At 38.9% G+C, this 18,755-nt stretch overlaps 1 protein-coding gene across 1 annotated transcript; it reads right to left on the bottom strand.

The window, feature by feature from the left end:
• Window positions 1–599: 599 nt before the first annotated feature.
• On the bottom strand, window positions 600–13,215 carry LOC139940674 (WD repeat-containing protein 43-like). Its single transcript, XM_071937040.1, has 15 exons — window positions 13,033–13,215; window positions 10,689–10,841; window positions 9,345–9,466; window positions 8,759–8,879; window positions 8,170–8,315; window positions 7,648–7,744; window positions 7,221–7,285; window positions 6,924–7,095; window positions 6,048–6,131; window positions 5,384–5,662; window positions 4,682–4,800; window positions 3,933–4,110; window positions 3,444–3,513; window positions 2,611–2,669; window positions 600–2,037 (listed from the first exon to the last, which is right to left on the bottom strand). Exons 1-15 carry the CDS (start codon window positions 13,207–13,209, stop codon window positions 1,852–1,854), a joined length of 2,028 nt encoding a protein of 675 aa, XP_071793141.1. The 5' UTR covers window positions 13,210–13,215; the 3' UTR covers window positions 600–1,851.
• Window positions 13,216–18,755: the final 5,540 nt, after the last annotated feature.

Below are 18,755 nucleotides of genomic sequence, written 5' to 3'. Positions count from 1 at the left end.
CCATTTGTCATTAGATGAAAACTGTTCCATCACCCAGTTGCCATAAAACCAATTTTTTGTTGTTGGCGCGCGAAGTTACGGAGGTGCAAAAACGCAATATATTGGTAAAATTTGAACTTTGACCTCTATTATCTCTCTGCGCCAACGAGATCCCACGCACTTTGCACTTAAATTTGTTTTAGGGATGCAAGCTCTTTCATTTGAACTTGTTTAATTCATGGGATCCTATAGGCGCGCTGAGTTATGAGGCGTTGAAAATGGCACGAGGGCACTGTTCGTCAACGGTTCAGGTGCGCGTAACATGACGCGCCAACGAGATCCCAACTTTTTCTTTTTACTTTTGATATAAGCCCAACTGGAGGTTTCAAAAAATGTTTTACTTTTTTTGGGATGACCTTGGCGCTGGTTTTTGTGTTTACAGGGAATGTACTATTCGTTTCTCGAGGGCTTTTTGGCCCAAACTTTGATAACTGGTAACTCCAAAACCGAAAGCGTCAGCAAACTAAAATTTTGGATTTATTCATTTGGTATGATGGTGTATCACTCTAATTCTTTGGAAGAAGATCTGCGAACCCATAAATCACACCCCCCCCCTAATTTGGTACATTCTTACAGGCAGGGACTCTTAAGCCAAGAGGAAATATGTAAATCTTGATTTTCAACATGATTTTTTTACAGATCATAAAAAATAAGTATTAATTTGTTGTTAAAAAAAACCCAAAAAACAAAAAAAAGATACTACTAGGTCATTTAAAGAGAAAGAAAGGCCTGTAAAATGTGTGTACTTCCTTTTAAGTGGTCCACCCCATCTTGACTTTTTGTTACACATTTATGTTGCCCAAAGATCCCAACCAATCCAACCAAATACTGGGCTTCATCTAATTCTTTATAAGTACATGTTTCCACTCTTGATTTGCACTTAAAATGTCACTTATGGATGACCTCTTAACGAAAACTAAAGTTTTCCTAAAATGTGGACTGCTTCAGGCCTGATTCTTGTAAAGGCAGTGCAGTCTTTCCTTCGGTCCTTTATCAGGGGAATTTATTTGTACTGGAACATTTCAAGGGGCACTAAGGCCATGGCCGGGTGCATGGAGGCAATTGTCTCTGTAAAATTATCAGGCCTCCTGCCTCAAATCATCAATAAATAATCAACATACATCTTTTTCAAGCCTTTTTAACCAAAACTAACTTTAAAATCCATCCGCTAAGTCTGCTCAAGTTTGATGGATGCAGTGTTTCGTGAATCAATCATCCACACCCGGCTTGTGACCGTGCCTCGTTTGGTGTGGTGTTTTACATCACATGAGATGGTTCTCAGCTATGCATGCTACAATTACTTTAATAGTGTAAGTACAATGTAGGCTTTCTTAAGGAAACAAGGAATTCTGAGGGGGGAGGAGTGGGCCTTGCCCCCACTTAGATAATCTCATACATGAGGTAGCCTCAACCACCTCAAGGATAATGCTGAGACCTCTAGGATGAACACATTCAAACTTGATCATTTGAAACTTGTTTTAACCCTTCTACAGTGCAACTTCAATATCATCAGGGTTACAGTGCAACCATTCAATATCATCCACAGTGTTTTGAATGATAGATGCACTATGCCAGCCTGCAATATGACATGTGGTGAATACACAGTACAGACTGCACACTGGCGGCCATTCACTTTTGTATTATGTGTACAGCACAGAGGATGAGTCCTATATATAGGGCCAACACACACTTGCTGCACCGTATACAAGATGTTTATTAAATGTTTTGTCAACTCACTGCCATATATAACGATGGGTACAAGGGTTAATTGAAAAACCAGACATCTCTGTGCTGCGCGTCTCTAATAAAATATTAATCTTGATCATCGTCACTGCTCAACTCTTCTCCAGCTCCATTCTCATCTCCTTTTTCATCCTCATCCTCTTCGTCTTCCTCCAGGTCTGACGACTCACTCTCGCTATCCTCCGGCTCTGCTTCGTTGTTGAAGACGGGTACAGCTTCTTCATGATCCATCTCGGACAGCTCTTCCCACTCGCCCTTTAGAACACAATAAAAGTACAATTAATTTTCTGTCTGCATCTTAGACCGAGGTAAAATTTCATTGAGCAAACTGCACGAGTACAACTGGTTCTGCTGTGTCCAGAGTTTTGGGTCCGAGTCCTGATAGCGGCATGTATGTCTTTGGGTACACATAATCAAAACGACGCTTCCAGAAGTAGACTTGTCATAGTCTTGTGGGTATTCAAATGTTGGGCCATGTACATGATTTTGTTTCTTTCATACAATAGAGTTATGTACCTGGAAAACCAAGGTTTAAGAAGCGTGTTCAAATAAATTGTAGGTCTGTTGGCACCATTTTGTTTATCTGTTTTTAAGGCCATGTCTGAATTGGTGGCTACAGCTATGACTACAGGTATCTACATCATCAAGCACTGAACTACAGGACGTCCTTAGCAGCATCATCAGCAACACCTTTAGCAACAGCCATTGCCATAACTGCAGCTGCCTATTCCAGATACGGCCTAAAACAATGTGAGGAAGACAGTCTGGTAACCATTTTATTTTAGAGTAATGGATGACATTGTACCCAGGGATTAAGACACAACTTACCTCCGAGTCTGAATGCATGGGGTATGGTTCTTCCATCACATCACCCTCATCTGAGGAATCTAATCGGAGAAGGGAAACAACAAATATTCATCAGTATTGTCCAATGACAGACGTTCTCTTGCTATATCGCATGTTATTACACCCAATGTGACAAGTTTAAACCAATCGGAAGCTATAAAATTGCCATGGTATTTAGTTTGAGGATATGGAAAATATGGAGGATAAAACAATAAATAGTAGAATATGAAGACATTCAGTTCAAAACAGAAAAAGAGAGCACAAGAGGTATCCCGGACTAAGACACAAACCTTTTGGCACTCAGATACATTTTAACAATGAGGTCTTGCATGCATGAAACATTGGTCAAAAGGTGTGCACATCAACGGTTAGATTGGAAAAAATACAGGTTTGCAAATAACTTCCATGGTATAGAGATGGTATGATGGATTTTTGCCTAAAAAGCTTGGTTTTAAAAATTAGTAAAAACAATTTGTTTTGATTTCATGAGACCAAACTCAATGTTTTAAAACAGTGAAAACAAAAATGTTTTTTCCCCCCACTAATTTCTGGTGATGACCAATGACCGATTGAGCCTAATGTTTTACTGGTTTGTTATTTCATATATATAATGTTGGATAACATCAAGTGCAGATAGCGGTAATTGACAAATATCAATTTAGTCCATGTGCTTCATCAAAACACAGATTTGAAGCATTGATGAGTAGAATGCAAAGGTGTACAAAACGCTAGGATTAGGTTACAAAAATCTAATAACCAGGGTGGGTCATACTCAAGAGTCTGGTGCTACAATCGAGAGAGATTTAAGCCGTTACCTTCATCATATACCAGCTGAGCTGCAGTCGGCCTGTCTTCTTCTTCCTCCCTTTGCTTCTGAGATGCAATCTGCAACAATTTTTTAAAGAATCTTTTATTCAAACGACAACAGACACATTCATTTCAAGTAAAAAGGTTACATACTGATCGAAACCACCCCAAATCATTTACAGATTATCATTAAATGGCATTACCACACGTCTTTCACTCAGAAAAAAAAAAAAAAAAAAAATGGAAAATCTCAGAACTCAGAAAATGATTTAGTCTTTGCTGTTGTTTAGGAAAGCCATGAGAGGATACCAACATTCAGACACACCACTTTTTAATTCAAAATAAAAGATGAAATTGCTGTTCACATTTAATTTTTGAACAGTGTTGTTCAGTATTATATGGCACTGATTTGAAAAGGAAAAAGCTGATCAGCTGAAAAAGGCATGCCTGAAGATTAGTAGTAATGAGTAGTGAGCCACCACGTGAATCCTTCTTACCTGAGATAGCATGAGATCCAGCTTGCCGTAAAGTTGAGTCATTCTAGAAGCTTGACTCGTCCTGGTGCTGATCATCTCGTAAACCTGGCTCAGCTTCTTAGTCAGCTCAGGGCATGTCATCAGGTAGGAAGCTCTCTCGCACAATACAACCCTTGTCCAATGGGCCAACGTCAATCCACTGCAAGGCAAATAATTCAATGCAAACCAACATTTAGCTACTACGTTATTCTATGTCAATTTATTCAGTTTCAAAGGGAGTCCAGGATCATTTCATAAGGCTGTTATGCACAAAAATGTGTTATATCTTTGCTCTTTTAACCAAGTAAGATTTTTTGTAAATATTACATTCAGTTTTGATTCATAGCTTTCATTACTTGCTCTCTGTATTTTACTATTTTCCTTTTACCGATTGTTTACTGTGCCCTTAAATTTTCATTTATTAATTATGATTGTGAAGTCAATGACTCTCAAAAATAGCGAACTTAATCACCGTAACTAGTGAAATACCAATTACAAGTCTTGCACTTTAAAAACAATGCTCACTGAGCGATAAACTCAGTTTAGAATTAGTTTATTTCTCATCAAATATAACATTTCACACAGAAATATTTCAAGAGATGTTATTTACTATCATCATCATTAGGCTGTGTAAGTTTTATATTAATCTGTGATCTAAGACAATTTTATTTTACCAATTCTGTAATGTTTCTTTAAGAATGATGCATTAAACTCATTATAAAATTACTAACCTTTGAGGTGCTGTGTTCATTCTTGAAGTAAGCTCTTGGACGAGACCAACAACTAGAGGTATGGGTAATCTTTGGATGGTTCTTCTAAGGACAGACTCCTTATGATGCTGGAATACACTCTGTAATGATTGAATAAAGTCAAGGTCAAGATTGGAATTAGCCCTATATAGGACTCTTTCTCTGTACACAGATACAAAGTCCTAACTATCAGGGTCCATTTCGGGGGCGGAAAATTTTAAAAGCTTCATAACTCAAATCTTACCTGCAACAAGCCACTAATTTCAACAGATTCACATTCTATGGCGGCATACATTTTTCTGCGGTGGGTTTTGGTCGTCATATATTCATCACAAATCCGTAATTTTCGTGAAAAAATGCAGCTCCCAACTTGCAGGCTTTCAAGCCCAGCCATGCTATCATGGGCAGCGCACCCTATCAAGCCGTCTCGTCACTAACCCCTGGTATGGGTGACTACATGCATTGTGTGCACACTTGTTAAAACCTGTCAAGTTCTTGTATGGCACATGATCTTTCTTAGGATTCATTTACATTTCAATGGATGTTACACCAGGGTGTCAAACTTAAATACAATGTTGGTGCACAGGACAGCCGCTAACTACAACAGACATTCTGTTAAAGAGGACAATAAAATCAATCTGTGCGTGTGAGTCAAAGTGTCAAATACAATGCATGACAACTTACATCAAGCATAACCCTGTCGTTGCTTTGCAGACCTTGCGTAAGGAGCATGACAAGAGATCCTGTCCTGGCACTTTGGTCTTGTGTTGACATGTCGGCATGGGCTTCAGCAACCTTGAGGGCAACTAGCCTGTCCTCAATGGTTAATGATTCGCTGTTAGATTTTCTTTTGCTTTTCCTGTCTGCTTCAGTCTGTTCATCAGCAGTTGCTTGGTACCCAGTAAGAGGAAGGGTACTGGGTGTCTTTACTGCCTCATCACCAGTCACAACTGGCTTCTTCAGCTACAAACACAAAAACAAATCAATACTTTATACCAACCATTTTTAAAGGCACTGGACACTTTGGTAATTGTCAAAGACCAGAATTCTCACTTGGTGTATCCCAACATATGAATACAATAACAAACCTGTGAAAATTTGGAGCTATCTTTCCCCAAGTAAAGCCTACTTTTACTTCCTATAAATGCAAACACAAAGCAACTTTGACCCCACAACTGTTTTAACGTTGTTGACCGTCGCAAATTTGTTGAAGTCAAATTTTCTTCGCACTTTTAGACCATTCAAATTCGCTTCACACTTTTAGACCATTCATAGCTATAATATTTATATTTCCTCTAAACATAGATTCCTTTCAGCAGAAATGTTCAAACTAGATCTCGACACTCACCTTTTCTCCAGACACTTGGGGGACGGCTTGAAAAGATGGATCTTCACGTATTAAGCAGATACTTCTATCCCCTGACTTGAACGACTGAAAAGGGACACAAAGATTTGTTGAGAAGATATACCAATGAAAATATTTAATGAGAAAAATATATCTCTCAGAAATTTTAAGAGATTCAATTTTTATTAAGTACTAGTAATCGAATGCATCTGGTGGCAAAGTCATCTAAATGTGTGGTTGAATCCCACTCATTAAACTTGTGTCCTTGATGAATTATTTGCTTCACCCAGTGAAGAGGGCAGACATGGTTCTTATGACAGATTTAGTTTAAAGGGAAGGTACACTATTAACAATTGTCAAAGACCAGTGTTCTCACTTGGTGTATATCAACATATGCATAAAATATGCATCTGTGAAAATTTGAGCTCAGTTCAATTGGTCATCAGAGTTGGGAGAAAATGATGAAAGAAAAAACACCCTTGTTGGACAAAGTTGTGTGCTTTTAGTCTTCTATTATTTTAGTGAGAACTCTATTTCAAAATCTATGCTACTTCAGAGGGAGCCGTTTCTCAGAATGTTTTATACTATCAACAGCTCTCCAATGCTCGTTACCAAGTCAGTTTTAAGTTAATATTTGTTTTGAGTAATTATCAAACGTGTACCTTCCCTTAAATGCACTACGTACTTGTTAGCAGTTAGTGTTCTCGCCAGGGAGCTAAGATGGTGTACGGGAATAACATCACTTAGCCCAATGAACAGGGTCACAAGCTGCATGATTCATGAATATGCATGAACATCATATGATTCATGAAAAATGCATGAACATCATATATGGTGAAAACCAGTTTGATTCAAAAATAGAATTATTTATAAACTCACCACTCTCTCGAATCTGAGTTTCAGTACTGAGCCATGAGCGATGAGTAATGGCATCTCTGCCTCATTGAGTAGGTGAGTTGCCATAATAGGTATCGGCTTGGGTAACGTTTCTTTCTGACCCTCTGAAGTGATCTGGAGGTGCGTGCAAGCCTTCAGATGGTTCTTGGCTTTGCTGTGGGTCAAGGTCAGAGGTAAATGAAAATCAATATCAGAACAATTCAGTTCAGTGCAATTATATGCAACTATAGAAACAAAGCATGCCATTGGAAGTGTTGTATAAAATTCAAAAATACTCACCCATTTAAAACTGGGTCAAAGATGTGGACTTCACCTCCTTTGGTTACAACAGAGAGGTATGTTTTCTAAAAGACAAAATGGAATTAAATTAGGCAAAGAATTCATCATTTTCAGGGACAAAACTGGATTTCAAAGTTTGGGAAAAAAACTAAAGCACAATTTGAAAAAAGATTCTACAAAAACAATCAGATATTTTGGGAAGAGTAGATTCATTCCAACTGTTGCACTTGCAACCACACAACACAACAATGAAAATTTCATAAATATTTCTATGGAGGATTAGTGCTGGTATATCCTACACAGTAAGTCAGCTTTCAGATTTGTTTATATCTTACCAATGCTGTAATCTTACTAATGCTGCACTTGGTCTCTAACTATAACTGTTAAAAAAAAATTCAAACAAACAGGCAGGGAAAAAATTACTCACTTGGTCAGAAGAACTCAAAATGTCAAAGTCTTGAGGGTCATCAGGGACAACAAATGAAGCTGTTGAGGATTTACTCTTCGATGCCGATTTTATATGCCTGAAAAATATTAAATCAGCAAATTGCATTATATTTTATAATGAACACATATTTATGAATAATTTTGTAATCCGCATTTGCAAACATAAATCCTCCCCCACTAATCCTCAGATGTCAATCCCTCAATTTGCAAATTGTTGATAAACAGGGAATAGAATTTTTTGTAGACCCCCTCCTCCCCCATAAAATAGCTCATATGAAAATCTTTAGTAGAAACTTTAGGTATGTATAGCAATGTGTATTAATGTTAAAATTCACTCCAAGTGGTTTGGCTGGCAAGTATAGTTTAAAAAGCTTTCCTATTTCATTTGAAATATGGAACTGTGAAAAAGGTGACGAACTTGTGAAAAGCAAAAAAAACTGCAACATTAAAAGTTTCCCATCTAGTGTACACTTTCTTGTTGCCGATAAACACATAAACTTACCAAACATTGAGAACCCTATCACCATCAGCACATGAGACAAAGTAGAGCCCTTCTACGGATTCTAAGCTAGTAGAAGCATCAGAAGCGTCAGCTGTATACGGTACACACTTTAACCTCGTTACCGGACTGGCATGGCCGGTAAATTTCTGTAATTAAAACAACACATTCGTGTTAACCCTTTTACTCTCTGAACGTTCAATATCATCTCTAATGTGGCTGTCAATGTGAAGACAAACTGATTTACCACAAGTTTTGTCTTTACCATTTAAAATCTGGAAGAATTGAAACCACCTTCTTAATTTTAGTGTTGAAAAATTGGTCATAACATTTTGAACAATATACCTCTGTTTAAATTATCTTGAAGAGTAGCTGAGTATACACATTTTAACAATGGACCAATCTCACCACTGGTTATTTTCAGAACCACCACCAGGAGCGCTATTCAACCCATGCACACACTCCTGTACGTGATAGCCCCCTTCAGTACAGTTACATCCAGATCAAGAAGAGATTACAATCATGTAGTTGTCCTAAATTGACAGTTATTCTTCCTTAGCTCAAGATATACTGAAACACAATCAACACTTACTTTTAAGACTTTCTTGGTTTCTAGATCCCACAGCTTAATCATTCTTCCAGCAGATAGAAGCGTTCTGGAGCCCGGACAGAGATAGATTGAATGTACTGAACTAGTGTCTGCTTTCCACTTGCTGTAAGACAAGATCAAAGTAAAAGTGCAATTTTGGAAAACAACACTGGAAAAGATAACAACAAAGTTATAACAATATTATCATGACGCTCCAACTGATTACCCCTTGTCACTGGAAACTATTGTTTTTACTCATTTTGTAAACCACCTCATTTCCCTTGGGAGTACACAGCCTGTGCTGCCAACAAGCTAATGTAGTTACACAAAGAGAGAGATGATTATAGTCGAGTGTCATGCTGAAGGACCCATTCACTGATGACTCCGCAACCAGAACTTGAGTCAATACACTTAAGCGCTCAGCCACACACATGTATGAGAAATAGGAAAGCTGGAAGACACTGGTCTGTAATGAGCAAACTTACACAATAAAATAACAATCACATATCGCAAAATCTGAAAACAATTCAGCAGGGGTAGGTACAAGGAGGGGTATTGGTAAAATTTTGTTAAATATTCTCATTCTTACCATTTGACTTTGCTATTGTCGATATCCCACTCAACAATATGTTGATCTTCAGAGCAGCTATAAAGTGTATCACCATCTGGATGCCAGCAAATGTCAGTAACAGTGTCCGTGTGACCCCCATCCTAAAAATATAAATAAGGCTTTTGTAAAAAAGCTTCTTTCCTGTAAGAGTGTTTTTGTCAATCACAATTTCTAAGGACTATCGGACAAACCGTCTCTTTACCAGAGTATTTGTTTTAGAACTTTTGTTAGAGTTATCACCTTTTTTGATTCAATGATCATAGGAATTTGACAGATTTTATGGCTTAGGATACACAAATTTGTGTTACAGTGAAGATTTTTATTTGTTTTTACTTTTCTTTATGCAAGTCGCCAGACACACAAGGCCTGAAGGCCACTTCAAGGTGTGGGCTACAATTATTTTTGTCCAGAGGCCGTTGCCACCTACTCCTAGGGCTGAAACAGGGTTAGCCCTTTTACAGTCCATACGGATGTAGGCTTGGGTATCATCAGTCCGAAGCCTGACTGGCAGAGCAGAAAGCAATACCTCCCCAATTTTATGTAGCAAGTGTAACGACCTGGATTCGAACCCACACTCTGCTGATCAAACACCAGAGCTTGAATCCAGTGCTCTTAACCGCTCGGCCATGACACAATGATAATGAGCCTCAACAAGTTAGTCTGTCCAATAATCCTTTTGGTAGGTAATTACGTCACACACACCTGCTGCACTTTGGTACTGCACTACGATTGCAAGTAAGTTTGACTAAAGTTGCCCATTTCTTCATTCAAAGGCATAAATTTCACACAAAGAAACTACCAATCGTGTGTTTAACATTTGTCACATGCAAGTCGGACTATAATATTGTTTTCATACAGTATTCTTCAAAAAAAAATAGCTCAGTGCATTTCCTATGGGCTTCTGGTAATTGTTCTGGAGCTGAAGTGGGCATGGCTTTCAGAGGAATCATGTCACACGTTATGCACAAAATTTATTGGTCTAGACCAAGTTAAGTGCACCCAGACAATCCTATCTATAATTGTAAGAAAGAACATTAGAAAGATGAAGCATGCTTATTTAGGCATTTTGTACAAAATTTAACATCGAGGAACAAAACTAAGGGATACTCAGGGGCTAATAGAACTGTAACAGAAGGCCTGTGATGAGAAGAAATGAAGACATGTTGACAGGGGACTCAAAATAAAAGGTAAGAAACGTGAGAGGTGAGATAGACTCTGATTCATATGAACGCATTGAACACATTCAAACTCATTGAATCAAGTGTTTTTATCATCCATCCCATGAACGGATCAGAATCCAAATGAATGTTGAGTATTTTTTACCATTTGTCTGTGAATGTCTGCTTTGGCGATGCTATACAGAAGAATGGTCCCTGCTTGGGTGCCCATTGCAACCAAATCAACTGGGGCTGCCGACCCATCATCATTTTCAGTTCTTTGAACTTTGTGAGAGCGTCTCTTCTTCCTGACAGGTTCCTGAGTTGGGTAACAAATAAAGACATATTTTGGTCAATGAATGGAAGCAGTCAATTCTTCAGAACAGTCCAAAGGTTTTTAAGAATTTATCACATAAACCAACAACAATTTTATTAAATTAAATAGGTGTTAACAAGATGAATATTTTGCTGAAGTTTATATACGGACACACTGTACTTAATTTGTTTAACACAATAACTGACTAAACATAATATCAAGAGTGCGTTCGTTTAACTTCCCTGGGTCAACCCCGGTCTGCTCCGGTACAATCGAACAGCTTTGACGGGGCTCACCCGGGTCAGCCCCCAGTGCCCTGCTTGTGGAGTGTGTCACTTGGGGGTGACCTGAGGTGCATACCTTCACCACGAGAGGGCGAGTGTGATCGTTCAATTAGCTCTTGTTAGGGGCTCACCCGAGTGAGCACTGCGGGGTCGACCCAGGGAAGCTAAACGAACGCACCCAAAGTATGGCTATCAATGCAGTTGATGTTGCAATTCAATAAATAGAAATAGAGAGGATTTAAAATCAAGATATTGTATGTTTCAATCAGTATAATTATCAAAAAAGGTTATAGTTTATAGAAAGTTTACAGATCAGTCAAAGACCTGGCGGACCAATTAAAAATAAAGCCAGTCTGTCCTTCTGGCTAGTTTGAAACAAAGTTACATGCAACCCCTGTGTAGCAAACATAAGTCGTGTAAGTGTTAAAACTGTTGTGTAATTAGGGTTTTTTTCAAAACTTTTTATAACAAAATTATTTTTAAATTTATTAAAAAATTGTAACGTTGGGTCGCACTAAATACCGACACCTCACGACCCCTCCCGACAACAATTTTTAAATGTACTTTAACAGAACATTTGAACACAAGTCAGCTGTTAAATAGTATATGCACAAGAGTCATACATGTATGCACCCAAATCACTTTCAAAATGTTGACAAAATTGTATTTTTAATCATAAAAAAGTGTGTTTTTTCCCCTTAATTTAGTAACAAACGGAAATATCCCCCATGATGTCTTTCGACAGACTTGGACGATTCCATTACACCGCAGGGGTGATACAATAGGCAAGATGATTATTTACCATTTTACGTGCCTCTCATGAAGTTTTTAAAAATATATTTAAACCTCCGCTTTTATTTTTTTTAAAGGCAGTGGACATCATTGGTAATTACTCAAAATAATTATAAGCATAAAACCTTTCTTGGTGACGAGTAATGGGGAGAGGTTGATGGTATAAAACATTGTGAGAAACGGCCCCCTCTCTCTGATTTCTGAAGTGCCATAGTTTTCGAGAAAGAAGTAATTTTTCACGAATTTGATTTCGAGACCTCAGATTTAGAACTTGAGGTCTCGAAAATCAACCATCTCAACGCACACAACTTCGTGTGACAAGGGTGTTTTTTCTTAATGAGAAACTCGTAAGTTCGATGATCGATTGAGCTCAAATTTTCACAGGTTTGTTATTTTATGCATATGTTGGACTACACCAACTGTGAAGGCTAGTCTTTGACAATTACTAATAGTGTCCACTGCCTTTAACTTCAAATTCAACAGTGGCGGCTTAGTTACTAACAAGAAAAAAAACAGCAGCTAAAACCAAAAAGAAAAAAAATACAACTCAGCCCTCAGAAATTACCCTTGCCCCCTGCAGTGTAATAGAATCGTCCAAGTACGTCAAAAGACAACATGGCGTATATATCCGTTGTCGTGAGTTGCTGTATTTACCGTTTGTGTGACCAATAACATTTATTTTTAAATAAATGATAAATAAATATATAAATTATATTTCCCAATCACCAGAAGTCCTTTTCCCCTTAAAACTCTTTTTAATAGTTAAAATAATTAAAACACTGCATTATCTTTTAAAGTTAATTGATGTTCTTTTGGTTATTAATTTTTTTTATTTAAACGAAGTCGCAGGGCGAAGCAACTTTTTCTTTGCAAAAATTGTGTCTATCTATCTGGATAATCTGTCACTCTTTCAAGTTTCAAAGAACTTGACTTAAATGTACGGTTTAAGCTTTCTATTATCATAAAAACATCTTCAATTCAACATGGAATCACAAAACTTTACGACACAGCTCAGCAGCATGGGCGAGACAAAACTGTCCGGAAACTGGGCAACACATTACTAATTAAAGCGTTGCCGTTGCACAACGCAAAAAATCTGCGACAGCCCCTTTACTTACCTTCCTCGTTGGACACCAAGACAAGCAAGTACAGGTAGCGGACAAGTGCGAACTAGGAGTATATTGCTGGCTTATTGTTGCCGTGGCAGTGTCCCACAACGACAGGCGGCCATCAGGACTGGAAACTGCTAAAAAGTTGCCAGTTGGCGAGTACGAAATAACTCCCGAAGTCGCCATCTTGAATCCCACGTGTCGACCTTTACCCTCTGACACCATACACACGACACACCACACACGTTTAATCTTTTAGGGTTTTAGTGCACGTGCACTGTGTGTGATAGGTGGCGCTATTTATGTCACCAGCCGTCGATTGCACTAAACGCTTCCTAACTTTATCACCGAAAGTTTGGTGATGGTCGGTTGTAGCGTTTAACCACCAAAACATGAGCTATAGCATGGGCGCATCGTGCCCCTGAGGTCCTGACAAGGTAAAAAATGACTTCGAGGCTCTTTGACTTTTGAAATAAAGTCAAATCATACAGGCATCGTAGTTTGTGGCATTTGTTGTGTACTGTCAGAGTTTTTTGTCTTCTTCATTTTCCAACAGTTTTTAAGATAATATCAATGTCTTCTCTATAAAATAAAGCCGTTTTTCAAATTAAGCCCATCATACGAGACCCTTGAGCCGTTTTCGGGGCCGTGGACAGAATGATGTTAGGGCCTAATTATTTTGCAGAGAGAAATGCTAAATATTGAGTGATTGTGGATTTCGCCCCCCCCCCCCCCGCCCCCTCTCTCTTCAATGTTGTCACTGCTCTGATGTAATGGTAGTTTATTACTAACAGACAGTCAGCCCCTCAGATGCATCTTGGAGGAAGATAATCTGCACAGTCGTACCATCTTTAGAGCAGCAAGGTTCTATGAGTTCATTTCATTATGCTGCTCTCTCACACTGTGGTGATGCTATAGCGAACGTGCGAATAGAAATATTTGGCAATCGCTCAATCGTGACATTCGCCGTGTCTTCGTAGGCGTTGGTAACATTATCCGGAACGTTCACATGTTATTCTCCACCTCTTACGAATATTGGTCAATTTAGGAAGTGCTTCCGAAATTTCAGTGAATGCTGTGCAGCCAGTCACTCGCCGTCGATTTTTAGTAAGCATTGGATAAAGGTATTGGTATCGTTGGTAAAGCGTATTATTATTATGTTAGCATTGGCAATGTTCGTAAAGGCATTTTTTGTAACTTTTGCCGGTTTCCTCTCCTTACGAAAGTCTTACCATTGTTGCCAATATTACAAATGTTTTACAAATGCACCCAAAGTTACGAATGTCTTACGAGTGGCTTACCAATACTTTGCCAATCATTTTAGAGAATTTGTTGCGAACACTGTTTACGAACGCTTCCCAATGGGTTGCCAATACTTCGAACGCAAAGTGCCGTTAAAAATGTATTGCAATATTGTCTTGCCAATATTTAGACAAATATTGCGAATATTTAATGGCATTCGCCCCAGGGAGGTCGAACATCCAGAGGCAGATTCGCTCCGCTATCCGCGTCATCAAATTGCGCCACTAAGATAATGCCAAGGAATTGGCAACGTTGGTCAGCATTCAAGTAAATTCGTAACGTTTGTAAGCCCATTCGTTAGCATTCGCAAGCATTATTTTGTAACATTCGCAAGGGCATTCGCTGCATTTATTTGAAATTTCCGTAAGCTCATTCGCAGCATTTGCAACGTTCGTTTGCTATTGGTAAGGTATTGGCAAGTATTGGCAAGCGTTAGCCAATCGCAATTTTGGGGCGAATTCACCGCGACATGCAAATAACTATTCATTATTCGCAGGAATTATTCGCCACAGTGTAAGAGCAGCATTAAAGTTCAAAAAGCGACGATGTCAAAGTTTGAATATAGACACACCTTTTTCGTGCCGATTTTGATGCTGCCTGGCAACTTTCTCTTAGAGAACTTCAGTTTGACAGTTCTATCTCAAGTTGTTCGAATGTTTTTTCCTTCAGATTTCCAAAAGTGTATGTTACATTAAGGTTCTGTGTTGATAGTTATAGTTTTCTCTTCAAGAATGGATCCGTGCAGTTTGGCGGGGGAGGAACCTGCGTCACACTTTGGCATGAGTTGCATTTTGTTCTTGTGAAATTTCCATCACCTTGATTGAAAAATGCGCCACTCCATGCTATCACATGAATTGGATTGTAGCTCGTATACATCAAGGCCCAATTTCATGACTCTTTCTCGCCGTATGTACAGAATCGGCGCTTACGGAAGCACCGGGAATTCTGTAATTCACGGGTTAGCGGCGAATTTTGGCTTTTGTGCGTGCGTACTCCACTTAGCTAGGCATTCAACGCTTACAAGGCTATAGCGCAGAAATTCGGCGCTTGCACGTAAGCGGAGAATCGTGAGTGCATAAGCGCAGAATTCGGCGCTTGCACGTAAGCGGGTAATCGTGAGCGTATAAGCGCAGAATTCGGCGGTATAAGCAGAGCCATGAAATTGGGCCCAGCTGATGTAATGAGCAAATTTTGATCCGAAAATATTAGAGAGTACAATCGTCAGTAGTAGTGACCACTTGTGCTGTTCAATGTTTTGCAGATGTCAGTAAAGAAAATAATGAGATATATAACAGAACAGACATATGAAGCTAAACCACGAACTACAACCATGCACGCTCTATGGTAACTGCCGCTGGTTCCCTGTTTCTCATTTGGTTTATGAACAATGTATGTGCTGTTGGAACCAGTGCTTGCTTAGTCTCTTGTCCGTGTCGTTTCCTCTTCATCAGTCAAGATGAGAATCATGAATATTTGTTACCTATACTAATTTATTTATGGCATCAGTTTAGTTTCACTCAGTCAGCAAATTATCGAGGTATGTTATTATTAAAAAATTATGGTAAGTTTCCAACTCAAATTAACTACACAACCGTACGCAACTCAATGGGAAACTACACAACCATACACAAGTTAATGAGAAACTACACAACCATACACAAGTCAATGGGAAACTACACAACCATACACAAGTCAGTAGGACACTTTACAACCATACACAAGTCAATGGGAAACTACACAACCATACACAACTCAATGGGAAACTACACAACCGTACACAACTCAATGGGAAACTACACAACCATACACAAGTCAATGGGAAACTACACAACCATACACAAGTCAATGGGAAATTACACAACCATACACAAGTCAATGGGAAACTACACAACCATACACAAGTCAATGGGAAACTACACAACCATACACAAGTCAATGGGAAACTGCACAACCATACACAAGTCAATGGGAAATACACAACCATACACAAGTCAATCGGAAACTACACAACCATACACAAGTCAATGGGGAACTACACAACCATACACAAGTCAATGGGAAACTACACTACCATACACAAGTCAATGGGAAACTACACAACCATACACAAGTCAATGGGAAACTACACAACCATACACAAGTCAATGGGAAACTACACAACCATACACAAGTCAATGGGAAACTACACAACCATACACAAGTCAATGGGAAACTACACAACCATACACAAGTCAATGGGGAACTACACAACCATACACAAGTCAACGGGAAACTACACAACCATACACAAGTCAAAGGGAAACTACACAACCATACACAAAATCAATGGGACACTTCACAACCATACACAAGTCAATGGGAAACTACACAACCATACACAAGTCAATGGGAAACTACACAACCATACACAAAATCAATGGGACACATCACAACCATACACAAGTCAATGGGAAACTACACAACCATACACAAGTCAATGGGAAACTACACAACCATACACAAGTCAATGGGACACTTCACAACCATACACAAGTCAATGGGAAACTACACAACCATACACAAGTCAATGGGACACTTCACAACCATACACAAGTCAATGGGAAACTACACAACCATACACAAGTCAATGGGAAACTACACAACCATACACAAGTCAATGGGAAACTACACAACCATACACAAGTCAATGGGAAACTACACAACCATACACAAGTCAATGGGACACTTCACAACCATACACAAGTCAATGGGAAACTACACAACCATACACAAGTCAATGGGAAACTACACAACCATACACAAATCAATGGGAAACTACACAACCATACACAAGTCAAATGGAACTACACAACCATACACAGAATCAATGGGACACATCACAACCATACACAAGTCAATGGGAAACTACACAACCATACACAAGTCAATGGGACACTTCACAACCATACACAAGTCAATGGGAAACTACACAACCATACACAAGTCAATGGGAAACTACACAACCATACACAATGCAATGGGAAACTACACAACCATACACAAGTCAATGGGAAACTTCACAACCATACACATGTCAATGGGAAACTACACAACCATACACAAGTCAATAGGAAACTACACAACCATACACAATGCAATGGGAAACTACACAACCATACACAAATCAATGGGAAACTACCCAATCATACACAAGTCAACGGGAAACTACACAACCATACACAAGTCAATGGGAAACTACACAACCATACACAAGTCAATGGGAAACTACACAACCATACACAATGCAATGGGAAACTACACAACCATACACAAGTCAATCGGACACTTCACAACCATACACATGTCAATGGGAAACTACACAACCATACACAAGTCAATGGGACACTTCACAACCATACACATGTCAATGGGAAACTACACAACCATACACAAGTCAATAGGAAACTACACAACCATACACAATGCAATGGGAAACTACACAACCATACACAAGTCAATGGGAAACTACACAACCATACACAAGTCAATGGGAAACTTCACAACCATACACAAGTCAATGGGAAACTACACAACCATACAAAAGTCAATGGGACACTTCACAACCATACACATGTCAATGGGAAACTACACAACCATACACAAGTCAATGGGACACTTCACAACCATACACATGTCAATGGGAAACTACACAACCATACACAAGTCAATAGGAAACTACACAACCATACACAATGCAATGGGAAACTACACAACCATACACAAATTAATGGGAAACTACACAACCATACACAAGTCAACGGGAAACTACACAACCATACACAAGTCAATGGGAAACTACACAACCATACACAAGTCAATGGGACACTTCACAACCATACACAAGTCAATGGGAAACTACACAACCATACACAAGTCAATGGGAAACTACACAACCATACACAATGCAATGGGAAACTACACAACCATACACAAGTCAATGGGAAACTACACAACCATACACAATGCAATGGGAAACTACACAACCATACACAAGTCAATGGGAAACTACACAACCACACACAAGTCAATGGGACACTTCACAACCATACACAAGTCAATGGGAAACTACACAATCATACACAAGTCAATGGGAAACTACACAACCATACACAATGCAATGGGAAACTACACAACCATACACAAGTCAATGGGAAACTACACAACCATACACAAGTCAATGGGAAACTACACAACCATACACAAGTCAATGGGAAACTACACAACCATACACAAGTCAATGGGACACTTCACAACCATACACAAGTCAATGGGAAACTACACAACCATACACAAGTCAATGGGAAACTACACAACCATACACAATGCAATGGGAAACTACACAACCATACACAAGTCAATGGAAAACTACACAACCATACACAAGTCAATGG

The sequence above is a fragment of the Asterias amurensis genome, chromosome 1 (assembly GCF_032118995.1).
Source record: "Asterias amurensis chromosome 1, ASM3211899v1".
Classification (NCBI taxonomy): domain Eukaryota; kingdom Metazoa; phylum Echinodermata; class Asteroidea; order Forcipulatida; family Asteriidae; genus Asterias; species Asterias amurensis.
This window is presented reverse-complemented; position numbering and strand designations above follow the sequence as displayed.

Excerpts from the sequence above, each read along its gene's own strand:
- LOC139940674 (XM_071937040.1), bottom strand. The coding sequence starts at position 13,209 with ATGGCGACTTCGGGAGTTATTTCGTACTCGCCAACTGGCAACTTTTTA. Across the intron at positions 8,316-8,758 it reads AAACCAAGAAAGTCTTAAAA|AAATTTACCGGCCATGCCAG; the intron begins GTAAGTGTTGAT and ends TTTTAATTACAG. Across the intron at positions 2,038-2,610 it reads CCATGCATTCAGACTCGGAG|GGCGAGTGGGAAGAGCTGTC; the intron begins GTAAGTTGTGTC and ends TGTGTTCTAAAG.